Source organism: Lepidochelys olivacea (genome assembly GCF_965140295.1).
Source record: "Lepidochelys olivacea isolate rLepOli2 genome assembly, chromosome: 8".
Classification (NCBI taxonomy): Eukaryota; Metazoa; Chordata; order Testudines; family Cheloniidae; genus Lepidochelys; species Lepidochelys olivacea.
The window spans coordinates 46,002,478-46,020,172 of NC_140418.1; the positions used below are offsets into that span (position 1 = coordinate 46,002,478).

Sequence of the window (17,695 nt, forward strand, 5' to 3'; positions counted from 1 at the left end):
TCTTCAGAACCCAGCAATGTGACAACCCAATACACAGCTGCACATAAGGTGCTCTGGCCACGCTATTTAAGTGGTAAAGAGTGTAGCAATTTTGCTCTGATATTTAGTCTTAAAAATGGATTGACCAATCTTGTGGCATCACTATGCACTTCCATGGGGGAGATCATGGCTCTGGGTACTAAACATGGTACCCAAATGCCTGGGTTTTCCTGGAGTGGACAGAGCACTACAAAGTCAGCTCCTGCGCGGAAGAAGCATCTCAGGTCATTCTTGAGCAGTGCTGATGGGTACCAGAAGCAGTTGCATCTACCCTAAGCAGACAAGCTATGACAAATGACACTGGGGTAATAAATAGGCAGGAATGGGAAAATCTGTTGATTCTCTTGGAAAGGACTGGACCTCCCTTGGAAAAATGTTTATCTTTTCCTAGCTAAAAAACAAAAATGAAGCACATAACCCAAATGACTAATTAATTTTGTCTCATTGAAAATAAATAAAGTTGGCCCTCTCTTCCTTGACTTAGCAAGGACCTACACAGACTAAATTAATTTCAGGTAGGTCAGCAATCAGACAGTAATAGTTTTCAAATCACTAGTGACCAGGCCTGGCCTCAAACCAGCAGTCTAGAGAAGAAGAGCTCTGTAAGTCTGAAAAAGGCAGGCAATGTTCACTTAAAGCAGCCCACCCTGTTACCAGCTGTTGAACCTGCAGAGAGAGAATTAAGTTGGTTCTATCGGCCCACTGAGGTTGGTGACTCATTAATAGGGCCCCACCAAATTCACAGCCATGAAAAAAGCGTCATAGACTGTGAAATCTGGTCTACCCCCATGAAATCTGTACAGGAAATCTGGTCTTGTGTATGCTTTTACCCTATATTACACAGATTTCATGGGGGAAACAAGCATTTCTCAAATTGGGGGTCCTGACCCAAAAGGGAGTTGCAGGGGGTCACAAGGTTATTTTAGTGGTGGGCTGCAGTATTGCCACCCTTACTTCTGTGCTGCCTTCAGAGCTTGACGGCTGGAGAGCGGTGGCTGTTAGCCGGGTGCCCAGATCTGAAGGCAGTGCCCTACCAGCAGCAGCAGCGCAGAAGAGTGCCAATACTTTACCATGCCACCCTTCTGTGCTGCTGCCTTCAGAGCTGGGAGGCCGAAGAGTGGTGGCTGCTGACTGAGGGCCCAGCTCTGCAAACAGAATCACAGAAGTAAGCGTAGCAATACCATACCATGCCATCCTCACTTCTGCACTGTTGCTGGCAGCAGCTATGCCTACCGAGCCGGGCTCCCACTCTTCAGCTGCGCAATTCTGAAGGCAGCATCACCACCACCAGCAGTACAGAAGTAAGGGTAGCAGTATCGCAACCCCTTCTACAATAACCTTGCGACTCCTCCACAACACCTTTTTGGGTCAGGACCCCTACAATTACAACACCAAGAAATTTTAGATTTAAATAGCTGAAATCATGAAATTTATGATTTTTAAAATCCTATGACCGTGAAATTTACCACAATTGACCGTTAATTTGCTAGGGCCCTACTCATTAACATACTAAGGGCTTATCTCCACTTACTGGGGGATCAACACATGGCAATCAGTCCACTGGGGGTCGAGATCGACTGCCGATCGCTCTCCCATCAACTTCGGTACTCCACTGGAACGAGAAGCATAAGGTAAGTCGACAGGAGAGTTTCTCCTGTCGACCCAGCACAGTGTAGACAGCGCAATAAGTCGACTTAAGGTACATCAACTCCAGCTATGTTAGTCACATAACTAGAGTTGCATAACTTAGGTCAATTTAGCCCCGTAGTATAGACCTGTCCTAAGACATAACAGAAACAGGAGTGGCTCTCTAGAGGGAGAATCTAGGGTGTGGGCTGATCAGTCTGGAGGGAGCCACCAGGCGTTGAGCAGAAGTTTGTCATCTTGTTAACCTCCATCTTAATCAAACCAAACCCCAAACAGGGGGAGTTTTTACTCTGATATATTGTAGTGTACGGATAATGTGTTCGAGAGGAGGTTGGGAAAGGCATCACAACATCAGTCCAATGACCCATCAGATCCTTTTAAGATGTATGTTACGATATCTAGCAAAGTGTATGGATACCCTTCCAGTACACAATCTCTAACCAGAAACAACCATTTTGCCTATCCAGACATATTTATCAGCCTTCAAACAACTTATGAAGAGTACAGTGCCATAGAACCGCAATAATATAATTAAACAAAGCAAAATTAAAGGAATGCTGTGGCGTGGTGCACGTTTTAGACATATGAGTCAGGAAGTTATGATTCCCCCCCCCCCCCCCCGCCGCACAAGTTTAACATAGCCTCCTAATAGGGACAATGACAGTTACACAGCAGCCACTGAATGCCCCAAAGCACCCCGCAAATGCTTCACAACAACTGTGTGAAGAAGGTATTCCTTGCATTTTACAAAGAAAGAAACTGAGGTATGGGGAAGCCAAGTGACTGGATTCCTTTCAACTGCACCACAATGCTTGTAATTTAAAATATTCCCATGCTCAGTAGAGAGCAAGGCACGAAATGGGAAGCAGCAGAAAGGCAGCCAGACTGATGCTATAGTTAAAGTTGGTTTGGGACAGGGAGCCGGAAAAGATTCAGAGAGGGAGTTGCCACTCTAGAAATGAACAGTTGGGTGCAAGAAGGGATTCACAGATGAATAGCTAAGTGCAGTTTCCGTGTATCTGAAGTTGATGAACACTTAAAAAGGGAAGGAAGGTAGCATACTGTGCATTGGGATACTAGAATACTTTCCTTTGTTCTGAACATTTTATAAAACCAATAATGAAACAGTCACTTTTTTTCTGCAACTCAGGAAAACACGCATTCTAGCTGAGGGCTCAGTATGGGCTATTTTTAAGCATTTATTTAAGCCTAAGAAACACTTTAACAACTTTCTTTGCTGGCCAGGAAGGAACTCCCCATAATGTGGCTCCCAGCAGAGGACCCTTCTGTGATCCCGGCAACTCTGCTGACAGAGCCTCACAGATATACAACCGCCAGTGGGTGAATGCAAAAGCAAGCTGGCTTGCTGATACTACTGTCAGTCACTCCCCCATTAGGTCTATCCAGTAGAGGAATGAAGCTGCCAGCTGTTTCCTCAAAGAATCCTGCTTGTGGGAGATTGGATCCAGCTGCCATTCCCACAAAGCACTGGGTTGTGTCAGTGGCAGGACACCGGATTGAGGCAATACCCTCAGCCTGTGTGTTTTTCAAGGAATGTTGCTGAATTTCCACTAATCGACCAACACGCACGTCCCCATTAAAATAGAGCACTACACTCCCTAAACATACTGAAATCTGCAAAGGAGCAGCAGACCAAAATATCAAGCAACTGGAGACTTATGGTGGATGTTACAGGAGGGAAGGGAATCTAGAGGTGTGCTGATGGCTGGGGAGTGAGCGTGAGGTTGCAAGTTATTTTCAGTGAATTGTACAGGTTCCTAGAACTTCACATGGGCACATTTTATATACAGAACTACAGCAAATCAATAGAATTTCAATACATTCAGGACCAAGCAACGTTGTGTGATAAGGGCTCAGACAATGCCATGTACTCAAAGGAACACTATCTGGTTAAGTATTCCTGTCCTGGTTTTCAGGAGGTGCTGAACTCCCACTAGTCTCCCATTGATTTCACCTCTGAAAATCAAGCAACTTTTTAAAAATAAATTTCCTTGCCTGTAAAACAGATAAGGCATTTAAAACAAAAACATTTCCATTTTAATAATCCAGTTTAGTTTTAACCATTGTGCTGTTTACATTTTGCACTACTCTCGACTTGGATAGTGACAAAAGAGAGTAATTATTTCCATTATTGTTCAGACGCCTGTGATGGGACATTCACCCCACACTAGCCCTAGAGGGGTTAATATAGGCAAGAGAGGCCAACTAGCAATCCGCTGCACCTGAAGGGGAGCTGGGACAGTGAGGCTTAATTGTGAATAAAGCTCACCTGGATAGAAAGAGGCAGGACTTCTATAAAGCCTGGAGCTGGTAACAGTGGGGGCGGGGAGGGCTACATGTGAGGAAGCCTGCAGTCACACCCTCTGATACAAGGGGGGAGAGTAGGAGTCTGTCACAGGAGTGTAGGGAAGAAACAATAAGGGCTGGGAGAACAGATGTGAATTGCTGGTTCAAGGACCCCTAGATTGGAACCTGGAGTAGAGGGCAGGCCTGGGTTCTGCTACAAGCCACTGTGGCAGAGGTGCAGTTAGCACCGTGATAGGGAGGCTGCCTGAGCCTGTGTGGAGAGACACTTTGGTGAGACCCCGGAAGGGCAGGACAACTATGACTTGGTTAGAAGGTTAAATCACGAAGGGGAGGCACTGAAGCTCCTGACCAGCGAGAGAAGGACCACAGAGCGAGTGACTGAGGCAACCAGCTGAGTAACTGCAGGACAGGGTGCGGACAGAGGCAAGCTAATTCCCCAGATGAGCCACGAGGAGGTGTCACTGTCGGGCGCCAGTTACACCATCATTTCACTTTTGTGTTTGGGTTGCAAATATTGCAAGGAATATTTTTTTTAAAATCATAATGCCAAATTCCACTCTGCATGTACCGGATATGAGTGACATGAGTTATGATCATCAGGAAGGTGAGAAACATAAGCCATGCCAGAAGTGAGTGGAGACAATATTCTGACTAGCAGCTGGATTGTGTGGACAGGATGAATGAAGGATGACACAGTTCCTTCCTTCAGGATTCTGATAGATAAACTTGGTGTCTGAAAAATGAAAAAATTTGGGGGGCGGATATGAGAGAGAGAGAGAGAGAGAGCGAGACTGACTGTGTGTGTGTGTACACAAATCAGAAGGAAGTCGTTTTGCAGATAGTTTCAGCTGCACAAAAACAAATCATATCTGCTCTCTTCCCTCTCCGCCATTTCACACTGGTAAACAGGAAAGCAGGATCTGATGGACAAAGGACAGATTTTTGTGAACTGCTTCACAACTTTACAGTTCCTTGCATCATTTAAGAGATTTCTGATTAATAAAGTAGAACAAAATATACTATGACTAAGTATTAAATAAGCGTGAACAGCTGTGCTAGCCACTTTTCAAAAGTAATGTTTGAGAGGTCATTTTAAGACTGACTGTCATTTGAACTGGCTGGGAAAGTCAGGGAAAAGAAGTGTGTACAAATCTGAAGGTTAGGCACTGTAACAAGACAGGCATAAACAGGAGTTATTTGCTGAGTTAGCCATTATTTAAACAAGTAACTACACAATAGTTCCACTGAAACAATGTTAGTTGCATTGTAACTCCTAACACTGCTGCTTTAGCTCCCAATACTTGCAGTACAAAATTGTGTCACATCAGCACTGTCAAATTGGGGTACGAATTATAACAAACCAGGGGTAAGGCAACACCACAATGGATTTGTTTCTTAGGTCAAATGTGAAAAGTTCACTCACACTATAGGCCAGTAGGGAATAATATCTTGGAGGAAATCAGGTCAGCTTCCAAGGATGGAAAACAGAACTAGTGAATGACTTGGATGCAACAGGTCCTTTGCAGTTGATTCAGAAAACAGTAGCAATATTGACTTGTCCTAGTGTAATTTCCCTGCTTTAATTAGTAGAGGGCAAGGGTCAAAATATTCAACATATCTTCCATCATGTCTCATGTGAGTTTCTGGTTTGGGCTCATTATAGAAATAGGACCAAATTATTACATCCAAATTGTCTAAAAATAACTTGGACAACAATTTTGGATCCAAGATTCAGATGACCTTCTCCAACTGTAATGGTTACTCCATATGGAGCAATATTGGATTTTGCCACTGAAAGTATCTTACGTTTTGTTCTATTTTAAAATAGATTTTTACATTAAAATGACAATGTTTAAAACACAAGTTTAGTGATGGTGACAAAAACCACAAATCTCACCACACAAAATATACAGTTAAGAGTTGGTCAGTCTTCATGGCCCAGATCTTGCTAGAAGCACTATGTAAAACAAAGTGTTACACTGATTATTTTATGCAGATGGGAAGACAGACTAACCTGTGGCTTAGAAAGAAACCTTGTTGAGTCAGGTCAAAACCTCAGGCGGTAGCAAAAAAAAAAAAAAAAAGCCAAAGATTAAGCACAAGAAGATAAATTAATAGAGGGGAAAATGAGCAAAACTATACTTCACAGAACTGGGTATTATGCATTTTTCACAAAAAAGATGTCTGTATTTCTGATATGTGAAATAATTCTCTATATTATCATTATTCAAAGCATATTACAATCAAGTAGGAAACCCCAGTACCAGTCTGGATTAGTTTAATGATCTTTCCAACTGCTATTAGAGTCAGTTTTGTTTATGCCCTGTTGCCTTACTCAAAACTGAATATCATATTTATTTTAACTCAGTTTATAATGGTTATTGGTGTAATTTGGCAATATAATGACAAACTGGAATTAAATATATCCATTTTCATTATACAGGTCTTATCAAAGTACATGTCATATGGCACCAAACAGCACAATCGACTTTTACCACTTATATCCACCTGTCACTGAATTGGAAGAGTGGCTTGTTATAGAATTAACTCCTAAATGTTTAGAAAATAACTTACGATTAATAATGTAAAATGTATTCACCTAATATTTGGTGGAAAAACTGATAAAGTAAAAATCTATACTGTGACACACTGATCTTCCTACTGCTATGAAAAAAATGCTATGAAAGCTGTAGTGGTTAAAAAATTGTATCATTTTTTCTTTGAATTGTGCTTGTTGGAAAGGACTTTATGAGTTGTGACAGAAGGCATTTGTAAACAGTACATCCATTTAAGCAATAATTGATATTTCCCGTACTATAATTCACCTACCTTCCAAGAGGCAGAGCCTCCATATACTATAAACATCAAATAAGAAATATCCAATTTTTCCAATGATATAGTTTAAAAGGACATTGTTCATTAGTAAGTTTAGTTCATTTTAAGTCAATTTAATGAAGTAAGCTTAAACATAGATTTGGTTGAAAGCTTAACAACACTTTTTAAGTTGTACTAGTTCGGACTTGTAAGTCACAGCAGGTTAGTGGCAATGAAGGGATGAACTGCAATTACATTTCATTGAGAAGGTGTTAAATGTGAAACAGTTTCAAGGTAAAAAAAATTTAGTAGCTAGCATTAAACAAACTAATGAGTTAGAGACAAACTTTGCCCTTTGAGAAGCTAAATGAAAAAGCAACAATAAAGCTTACAAAACTTAGCTCGTACAATTTGCCGTGAAGGCGGTAGATTGGCTCCCTGAAATAGCAAAGAATTATAAAAATAAAGTTTTATTTCAAAAACATTTTATCAATTCAGAAGTCATTTTGTCAAGCTCTTCTCACTTCCAAACAATTAAGGTAAATCAAAAAGACTTTTGTTTTGTCTTATCTCCGAAATAAGTAAGGTTCAGCAAAGTCTTTTTACCAAGTTACCAATTTTGAGCTTTTTCTTTTAAAGCCAAAATTTTGTGGAGTTTTGCTGTTTTGTTTTGTTATTTTGAGAGACAAAATACAGTCACTCGGACTCAGGAATAGTTACTCCAATTTGTATATTTCTAGGACATAACAGAATTGGGTGGTTTTCCTTCTATAAGACAACCCCAAAGCAGATATGATTATGGCTTTGTCTACACTGGCAATTGAACAACAAAACTTTTGTCTTTCAGAGATGTCAAAAAAAATACACTCCCAAAAGACAAAAGTTTTGCCGATGGTGCTCTCATACCGACAAAGCTAACCCCACTCTTTGGGGGTGGAAGTTTTTTGTCAGCCGGAGAGCTGAAAAACAGCGGCCACACTGCGTGACTTTTAGTAGCACAGTTCTAGCGACAAAGTCATGTCACTAAAAGCGGTGTAGTGTAGACACAGCCTTAGTGTTTGACATGTGTTCCTGCATAGTTATCGGAGACGGAAGTCTCTCTCTTTGGAGGGTCTTTGGAGCCGTTTCAGCCATTAGACCTTTCAGTTTTGTTTTGTTTTTAATCCTACCTGGCATGTAACTCCAAAACACATAGAAGAGGGTCAAGCTCTGGAGGTATCATTGCTTCCAAACTTTCCAGAAGCTAATGGACTATTTTGGCCAACATTTCAAAAATGAGTAGTGATTTTTGGTGCTTGTTATTTTGGGCACTCAACGTGAGACACTTTAAAGAGGTCTGATTTTCAGAAAGAGCTGAGTACTTGCCTTCTGCAAGTAAAGCTCCTTTAAAGCATCTCAAAATCACCATCCAAAAACGGAGGCACCCGTCAATACTGGTCCCTTTTGAAAAATCTTTGCTTTTAACTTTTCATTGTAATGTTTAATGCAGGAGCAATTAGATGCGAGAACAACATGCAAGCAAATAACCCAGATTAAAGGAAGTTGACTTCATTTTATTTTGACTATCCAAAATTGAAACCATCACAAATGAACACTGAGATACCATGATGTTTTTTTATATGTTTTGCTTAAAAGACAAACACTCTGTGGAACCTTAGAAATATACAAGATTATATATTAAGGCTGGTTATATCAATCATCCTTAGTGTTTTAACTTAAAAAGAAAACAGAAATTGATCCTATAAAGTGCTGAGCACCCTTAACTTGCAGTGGAAGTTGAGGGTGACAGCACTTCTTCATAGTATAAGCATCTTGCAAGCATGTACTATACATAAAAAGAAACAGCCATCTAATTTAGTTAATGCCATCTCAGCAAGAGTGCTATTAGTCTGAGACCACCAATCAGCTTTGTTTCTTCAAAACGAGACTGTGGTATGTAATCAACATTTTTACGAAGTCAACTGAAAATTTTCAGCAGAGGTAAAGACAAGCCTGCTTTTGCATACCGACCTGTCCCTTCACTGTGTTATCAAGCTGTGCACATGTGTGAACTAGTAAACTATTATACAACTGAGAGCAGGTATAAAACAAGTACTCACATGGTATTGGTCTTTGAAATCATTCACAAGTTTGAGCTTAATGAAAACTAAATATTTAGGGACAGCACAGGAAAAAATTCTGGGTACTTAAGGGCATCAAGGAGGAAACACTGAAGAGCAGTCCAGTTAGCAGCAAAATTATTAAAAGTTATAGCTGACAACCCTAATGAAGATGTCAGCTGGTTCTGAAAACTTAAGTAAAGCAAGTAAAAAAAGATGCATTTTATATTATGTATCAAGCAAAACTGGAAACTTATAAATTTACAGCAAAAAATAAAAGATACAGCCCATAAAATCAACAACTGAAGTTCACTTATACATGCAATTATCCATTCTCTTATCAGATGCCTACCTGAGTTCCAACTGCACTTTTGTTAACCTGACTGCTTCGTTGTTGGGCACTAAGAAAAGCAAAGAGAAAAGTTACATTGAGGAAATTTAAGATGAGTCCTTGAGCAGCATGCTTTGGAAACAACAAAATATAAAAATTTATGAGCCCAGAATCTGAGGTTAAAAAGAAAACACAATTCAGCCTCAAATTCACAAGCAAACTCAGTTCATGTAAACTTCTATTTACAGAAAACAGATCAGCACAGATTCTTATTAATCACCTCCTCTGTAATGTACATTGCACTACCATAGTAAATAACCCTTTGTGTTGACTTACATGTCTGATGAGGTTACTAAAGACAAAAAAAGTTATGGCTCATCTGTGCACACATGAAATCTTAGGCAATATAAATATTAAAAAGGGGCAAGAAAAAATGAGTCACTTTAGTTCTTTAGAACATTGCAGCAAAATCCTCCCACACCCCATAGGTTCTCTAAAGGCCTAGCCTAGCAGCTCGTTTTGGATATTATTCTAATTTTTATATGTACTTTGGGGATGTAAATATAAAATGAGGGATTAAACCATCACAAAAGGTGGTTAAAAAGCTGGAATCTTACAGCAATGCAGCATAGTTTAAAATGAGTTTTGCTCAGTTTCTGAATTTTGCTAATCCCATTACTGAAATGAAACTCTCCTCTCTCACAAAAATGCACAAGTCATGATAGCTACAAATTTAATTCTAAAGGCATTTATATTGCACGATACAGTGGCAGCAAGTTTTGTTTGGAGGCTTCAGGATTAAATTAATTTGTCCCTTTTCAACAAACATTAATATATATTGCAGATCTGCCACAACCACTGCTTTGAAAGTAGGAAGGAGAATAGACATGAGTAAGTTAATTCCAGGCAATATCTGTTTTGATCCCAGATAAGTGGCCTGATTCTGCAGCTGGTTGGTGCAGAATGGCCATTCCACAGATTGGCTGAAGAGTTGAGCTTAAGCTTGCCAACTTTGTAATATTTAAAAACCAGACACTCCACCAGGAGTGCTGGAACCTCCCCTGTGCCACCCCTTCCCCCAGGCCTCACCCCTGACCTGCCCCTTCCCCACAGGCCCTGCTTCTGCCCTGCCCCTTTCTCCTGACCCCAATGCAGGTAGGGGGTGGCCCTGGCTGAGTAGGGGCTGGAACAGGTGATGACTCATCGCCTCCCCTGCTTGCAGTGACCAGATGTTGGGAGTCTGGTCAGGAGATCTGACTGGGCACCATCAGGTCCCCTTTTCAACTGGACTTTCTGGTAAAAAACCAGGCAACTGGCCACCCTAGTTAAGCCCCCTATGCACTGATCCTGCAAACACTTTACTCAAGTTAATAGTCCACTTGTTTTCAGTGGGCCTACTCACAAGTAACATTACTCACATGCATGTTTGCAGAACTGGGCCGCTAGTCAATAACCCAGATACCTGGAGACGTGTTGATGTTTGGTTAGTCATAGTGCCTCCTTTATTGTATTCATCAAGCATAAATGATGGTTAATATTGTACACACACAAAATATGAAGTTAACCCATCACAGACAAAATAGGTTCTGAGTTACTGTCTCAGTAGCACCCATATAAATTTGCACTAGGAAATATCATTCCATCTTCACTTTTACATGAAACTTTCCTATTTGCTTGTAAAAGATAATTAAATAGGAAACCAACATCACATTAAAAAAAGAAGAGCCACTCTAATTCTTTTAATTTCATAACATTCCCTAAAGTTAAGAAAATAATGTCTGATTTATAGTTTGCGGCTAGTAAGGAAAAGGCCCCAATCAGCAAATAAAAGAAAGCCATGAGACTAATGAGTTGTCATAAATATAAAGGGAAGGGTAAACCCCTTTGAAATCCCTCCTGGCCAGGGGAAAGCTCCTCTCACCTGTAAAGGGTTAAGAAGCTAAAGGTAACCTCGCTGGCACCTGACCAAAATGACCAATGAGGAGACAAGATACTTTCAAAAGCTGGGAGGAGGGAGAGAAACAAAGGGTCTGTGTCTGTCTGTAGTCGTCTTGGCCGGGGACAGAACAGGAATGGAGTCTTAGAACTTTTAGTAAGTAATCTAGCTAGGTATGTGTTAGATTGTGATTTCTTTAAATGGCTGAGAAAAGAATTGTGCTGAATAGAATAACTATTTCTGTGTATCTTTTTTGTAACTTAAGGTTTTGCCTAGAGGGGTTCTCTATGTTTTTGAATCTAATTACCCTGTAAGATATCTACCATCCTGATTTTACAGGGGGGATTTCTTTATTTCTATTTACTTCTATTTTTTATTAAAAGTCTTCTTGTAAAACACTGAATGCTTTTTCATTGTTCTCAGATCCAAGGGTTTGGGTCTGTGGTCACCTATGCAAATTGGTGAGGCTTTTTATCCAACATTTCCCAGGAAAGGGGGGGTGCAAGTGTTGGGAGGATTGTTCATTGTTCTTAAGATCCAAGGGTCTGGGTCTGTAGTCACCTAGGCAAATTGGTGAGGCTTTTTACCAAACCTTGTCCAGGAAGTGGGGTGCAAGGTTTTGGGAAGTATTTTGGGGGGAAGGACGCGTCCAAACAGCTCTTCCCCAGTAACCAGTATTAGTTTGGTGGTGGTAGCGGCCAGTCCAAGGATAACGGGTGTAATATTTTGTACCTTGGGGAAGTTTTGACCTAAGCTGGTAAAGATAAGCTTAGGAGGTTTTTCATGCAGGTCCCCACATCTGTACCCTAGAGTTCAGAGTGGGGGAGGAACCGTGACATGGTGGCACAGTGGTGGGATTAACCTGAAATCATTTTGAGATCCAGTTGAGATTTTTTGAACTAGAAATACAGATTTTAAAAAGGAATTTTTAGGAAGTCCAGAAAGCAGCTTTGAAACTGAAAGCAGCTTGGTTTCTCTCTGCTTTGTGGCCAAGCAGAGACAAAAGGGGATTATCTTGTGAATTGCAGGTTTTCTTTGCCTGGAGGCAGGGTACTTAACTCCTGCAGGGAAATTCACAGTCTTCCAACCCAGAGGTTTTTTTTTTCTTTTCTTCCTAAAAGTAAATAGGGGGTGTGTGCTCTACCCATTTGCCTGGAGACAAAAGTGGCAGGGTTTTTTTTTAGGATTTTGATTTTTTTTTGTTTTACAAGGAGCACAGGTTTGAAAAGAAATTTTTTTTTTCCTTTGGGCTGGGTAAGCAGGTTTCCAAGTAGTTGGAGGTTTTTTGCTTTAATTTGGGCCCAGAGCAGAGACAAGGGAATTGTCTTTTTCTGTAGGCTGACAATCACTATCAGAGAATAGGTATTCTATTCCAGCACAGCAAAATTTTACAGCCAAGTTTTGTTTGTTTATTTCTAAACCTCGGGTGTAAAGTTAGTTAAAAACAGAGAGGTTAGAATGGCCAAATCCTCGGCTCGACTACAGCTGGAATTAGCCAAATTTCAGGCTGAGGAAAAACAAAGGGAACATGAAAGACAGATAGAACTCATGCGGCTGGAGAAGGAGGTACAGGAGGCTGCCCACAAGAGGGAAATGGAGGCAAGGAAGCATGTGGAGGAGATGGAGAGGATAAAGGCCCAGCAGAATATACCAACAAACCCTAGCAATCCTTCTCCAGGTACCACTTCCCATCCCAGAAAGTTCCCCACCTACAAGGCAGGTGATGATACTGAGGCCTTCTTAGAAAACTTCGAAAGGGCCTGCCTTGGGTACAACATCTCTACTGACCAATACATGGTAGAGCTGAGGCCGCAGCTCAGTGGACCCTTAGCTGAGGTGGCAGCTGAAATGCCTAAAGAACATATGAACAAGTATGAACTGTTTAAATCCAAGGCGAGAGTCAGAATGGGGATAACACCCGAGCAGTCTCGTCAGAGGTTCCGAGCCCTAAGGTGGAAACCAGACATGTCATTTACCCGACATGCCTACCACATTGTGAAACATTGGGATGCCTGGATATCAGGAGCAAGTGTTGAATCTCTAGTAAATTTGCCCTTCCTAATGCAAATGGAACAATTCTTAGAGGGTGTTCCTGAGGAAATAGAAAGATACATCCTAGATGGGAAACCCAAAACTGTAATCGAGGCAGGAGAGATTGGAGCCAGATGGGTGGAGGTGGCAGAGAAGAAGAAAACTGGTCGCAGTTGGAGCGGAGACCAGAAGGGACCACCCCAGACCACACCCTATTACCGGGGGCCGCCCAAAGCCCCACCTACCTCCCAAAGAACCCTCCAGACCCCTTATCATCCCACCACCCCGTTCTCCAGCAACCCTCCTCGCCCCAGTGACCTGTCAGCTGGACGATGTTTTAAGTGTAACGAGCTGGGGCATGTAAAGGCCAACTGCCCCAAGAACCCCAACAGATTACAGTTCATTGCACCGGAATCACACCAGAGGTCCACAGGCCCAGATACCTCCCAGATACCCTTGGAGCGGAGGGAAACTGTGAGTGTGGGCGGGAAGAAGGTCACCGCGTGGAGGGACACCGGAGCACAAGTGTCAGCTATCCATGCTTCCTTAGTGGACCCCAATTTAATCAACCCAGAGATCCAAGTGATGATTCAACCCTTCAAGTCCAACTCTTTCAATTTGCCTACAGCCAAGTTGCCTGTCCAGTACAAGGGCTGGTCAGGAATGTGGACTTTTGCAGTCTATGATGATTATCCCATCCCCATGCTGTTGGGGGAAGACTTGGCCAATCACGTGAAGCAGGCCAAGAGGGTGGGAACGGTCACCCGCAGCCAGGCTAAACAAGCCATGGGGCCTAGCTCTGTTCCGGAAACTTCTATCAGGGCCCGGTCAGAGGTGATGGACCCGGACCCCAGGCCAATGTCTGCAACAGCAGTAGTGGATCCAGTCCCAGAGACCCAGACGGAACCAGTCCCAGAACCGGAACCAGCCAAACAACCAACACCAGACCCCGTGCCAGCACTGAATCCAGTACTTGCAACCTCAACACCAGAGGGCCCCACCGAACCTGAACTGGCAGCAGCCGATAACCCTACACAAGAGGCTCAGCCGGAGCCTGAATCCCAACAAGTGCACCAGCGGAGAGCGGTTCACAGTCAACAGAAACAGCTCCATCCCCTATATCGCTTCCAGAGGGACCAAGCCTATGTCCCCAATCCAATGAGGAACTGATGTCTCCAGCATCAAGGGAACAGTTCCAGACCGAACAGGAAGCAGATGAAAGCCTCCAGAGAGCGTGGACGGCGGCACGGAGCAACCCACCGCCTCTCAGCTCTTCTAATCGATCCAGGTTTGTTGTAGAAAGAGGACTTTTATACAAGGAAACTCTTTCTGGGGGACACCAGGAAGACTGGCATCCTCAGAGACAGTTGGTAGTTCCAACTAAATACCGGGCCAAGCTCTTGAGCTTAGCCCATGATCACCCTAGTGGCCATGCTGGGGTGAACAGGACCAAAGACCATTTGGGGGGGTCATTCCACTGGGAAGGAATGGGCAAGGATGTTTCTACCTATGTCCAGTCTTGTGAGGTGTGCCAAAGAGTGGGAAAACCCCAAGACCAGGTCAAAGCTCCTCTCCAGCCACTCCCAATCATTGAAGTTCCATTTCAGCGAGTAGCTGTGGATATTCTGGGTCCTTTTCTGAAAAAGACACCCAGAGGAAAGCAGTACATACTGACTTTCATGGATTTTGCCACCCGATGGCCGGAAGCAGTAGCTCTAAGCAACACCAGGGCTAAAAGTGTGTGCCAGGCACTAGCAGACATTTTTGCCAGGGTAGGTTGGCCCTCTGACATCCTCACAGATGCAGGGACTAATTTCCTGGCAGGAACTATGAAAAACTTTTGGGAAGCTCATGGGGTAAATCACTTGGTTGCCACATCAAACAAATGGCATGGTGGAGAAGTTTAATGGAACTTTGGGGGCCATGATACGTAAATTCGTAAATGAGCACTCCAATGATTGGGACCTAGTATTGCAGCAGTTGCTCTTTGCCTACAGAGCTGTACCACATCCCAGTTTAGGGTTTTCCCCATTTGAACTTGTATATGGCCGTGAGGTTAAGGGGCCATTGCAGTTGGTGAAGCAGCAATGGGAGGGATTTACACCTTCTCCAGGAGCTAACATTCTGGACTTTGTAACCAACCTACAAAACACCCTCCGAACCTCTTTAGCCCTTGCTAGAGAAAACTTACAGGATGCTCAAAAAGAGCAAAAAGCCTGGTATGATAAACATGCCAGAGAGCGTTCCTTCAAAGTAGGAGACCAGGTCATGGTCTTAAAGGCGCTCCAGGCCCATAAAATGGAAGCATCGTGGGAAGGGCCATTCACGGTCCAGGAGCGCCTGGGAGCTGTTAATTATCTCATAGCATTCCCCACCTCCAACCGAAAGCCTAAGGTGTACCATATTAATTCTCTAAAGCCCTTTTATTCCAGAGAATTAAAGGTTTGTCAGTTTACAGCCCAGGGAGGAGACGACGCTGAGTGGCCTGAAGGTGTTTACTACGAAGGGAAATGTGCTGGTGGTGTGGAAGAGGTGAACCTCTCCATGACCCTTGGGCGTATGCAGCGACAGCAGATCCAGGAGCTGTGCACTAGCTACGCGCCAACGTTCTCAGCCACCCCAGGACTGACTGAACGGGCATACCACTCCATTGACACAGGTAATGCTCACCCAATTAGGGTCCAACCTTACCGGGTGTCTCCTCAAGCTAAAACTGCTATAGAACGGGAGATCCAGGATATGTTACAGATGGGTGTAATCCGCCCCTCTGAAAGTGCATGGGCATCTCCAGTGGTTCTAGTTCCCAAACCAGATGGGGAAATACGTTTTTGCGTGGACTACCGTAAGCTAAATGCTGTAACTCGCCCAGACAACTATCCAATGCCACGCACAGATGAACTATTAGAGAAACTGGGACGGGCCCAGTTCATCTCTACCTTGGACTTAACCAAGGGGTACTGGCAGGTACCGCTAGATGAATCTGCCAAGGAAAGGTCAGCCTTCATCACACATCTCGGGCTGTATGAATTTAATGTACTCCCTTTCGGGCTGCGAAATGCACCCGCCACTTTCCAAAGACTTGTAGATGGTCTCCTAGCGGGATTAGGAGAATATGCAGTCGCCTACCTTGACGACGTGGCCATATTTTCGGATTCCTGGGCAGACCACCTGGAACATCTACAAAAAGTCCTTGAGCGCATAAGGGAGGCAGGACTAACTGTTAAGGCTAAGAAGTGTCAAATAGGCCTAAACAGAGTGACTTACCTTGGACACCAGGTGGGTCAAGGAACTATCAGCCCCCTACAGGCCAAAGTGGATGCTATCCAAAAGTGGCCTGTCCCAAAGTCAAAGAAACAGGTTCAATCCTTCTTAGGCTTGGCCGGTTATTACAGACGATTTGTACCGCACTACAGCCAAATCGCTGCCCCACTGACAGACCTAACCAAAAAGAAACAGCCAAATGCTGTTCAGTGGACCGGAAAGTGTCAGAAGGCCTTTAACAAGCTTAAAGCGACACTCATGTCTGACCCTGTACTAAGGGCCCCAGACTTTGACAAACCGTTCCTAGTAACCACAGATGCATCTGAGCGTGGTGTGGGAGCAGTTTTAATGCAGAAAGGACCTGATCAAGAATTCCACCCAGTAGTGTTTCTCAGCAAAAAACTGTCTGAGAGGGAAAGCAACTGGTCAGTCACTGAAAAAGAATGTTACGCCATTGTCTACGCTCTGGAAAAGCTACGCCCATATGTTTGGGGACGGCGTTTCCACCTGCAAACCAACCATGCTGCACTAAAGTGGCTTCACACCGTCAAAGAAACTAACAAAAAACTTCTTCGGTGGAGTTTAGCTCTCCAAGATTTTGATTTCGACATCCAACACATCTCAGGAGCTTCTAACAAAGTGGCTGATGCACTCTCCCGTGAAAGTTTCCCAGAATCAACTGGTTAAAATCGTCCTTGAGATGTGGAAAATATTGTTAGTCTTTATGTACTTGGTAGTATATTTAGAGATGCATGTGTCTTATTACCTCTGTTTTCCTAGAACTCCAGGAAGAAATCCCAGCCAGTGTTTCACCCTAGCTGAGATTTGGGGGGCGTGTCATAAATATAAAGGGAAGGGTAAACCCCTTTGAAATCCCTCCTGGCCAGGGGAAAGCTCCTCTCACCTGTAAAGGGTTAAGAAGCTAAAGGTAACCTCGCTGGCACCTGACCAAAATGACCAATGAGGAGACAAGATACTTTCAAAAGCTGGGAGGAGGGAGAGAAACAAAGGGTCTGTGTCTGTCTGTAGTCGTCTTGGCCGGGGACAGAACAGGAATGGAGTCTTAGAACTTTTAGTAAGTAATCTAGCTAGGTATGTGTTAGATTATGATTTCTTTAAATGGCTGAGAAAAGAATTGTGCTGAATAGAATAACTATTTCTGTCTGTGTATCTTTTTTGTAACTTAAGGTTTTGCCTAGAGGGGTTCTC

At 43.1% G+C, this 17,695-nt stretch overlaps 1 protein-coding gene across 16 annotated transcripts in view; it reads right to left on the reverse strand.

The window, feature by feature from the left end:
• The window catches only part of DNM3 (dynamin 3), a 304,267-nt gene that overhangs the window by 175,288 nt on the left and 111,284 nt on the right, over positions 1-17,695 (reverse strand). For 14 of the 16 annotated variants that reach the window (XM_084637835.1, XM_084637825.1, XM_084637833.1 and 11 more), the window contains exons 13-14: positions 9,280-9,328; positions 7,237-7,266 (exon numbers count right to left, since the gene is read on the reverse strand). In XM_084637835.1, coding sequence (XP_084493961.1) covers positions 7,237-7,266; positions 9,280-9,328 — 79 coding nt within the window. The remainder of the gene's footprint in view (positions 1-7,236; positions 7,267-9,279; positions 9,329-17,695) is intronic. The other 2 variants (XM_084637834.1, XM_084637832.1) reach the window with 1 other exon arrangement.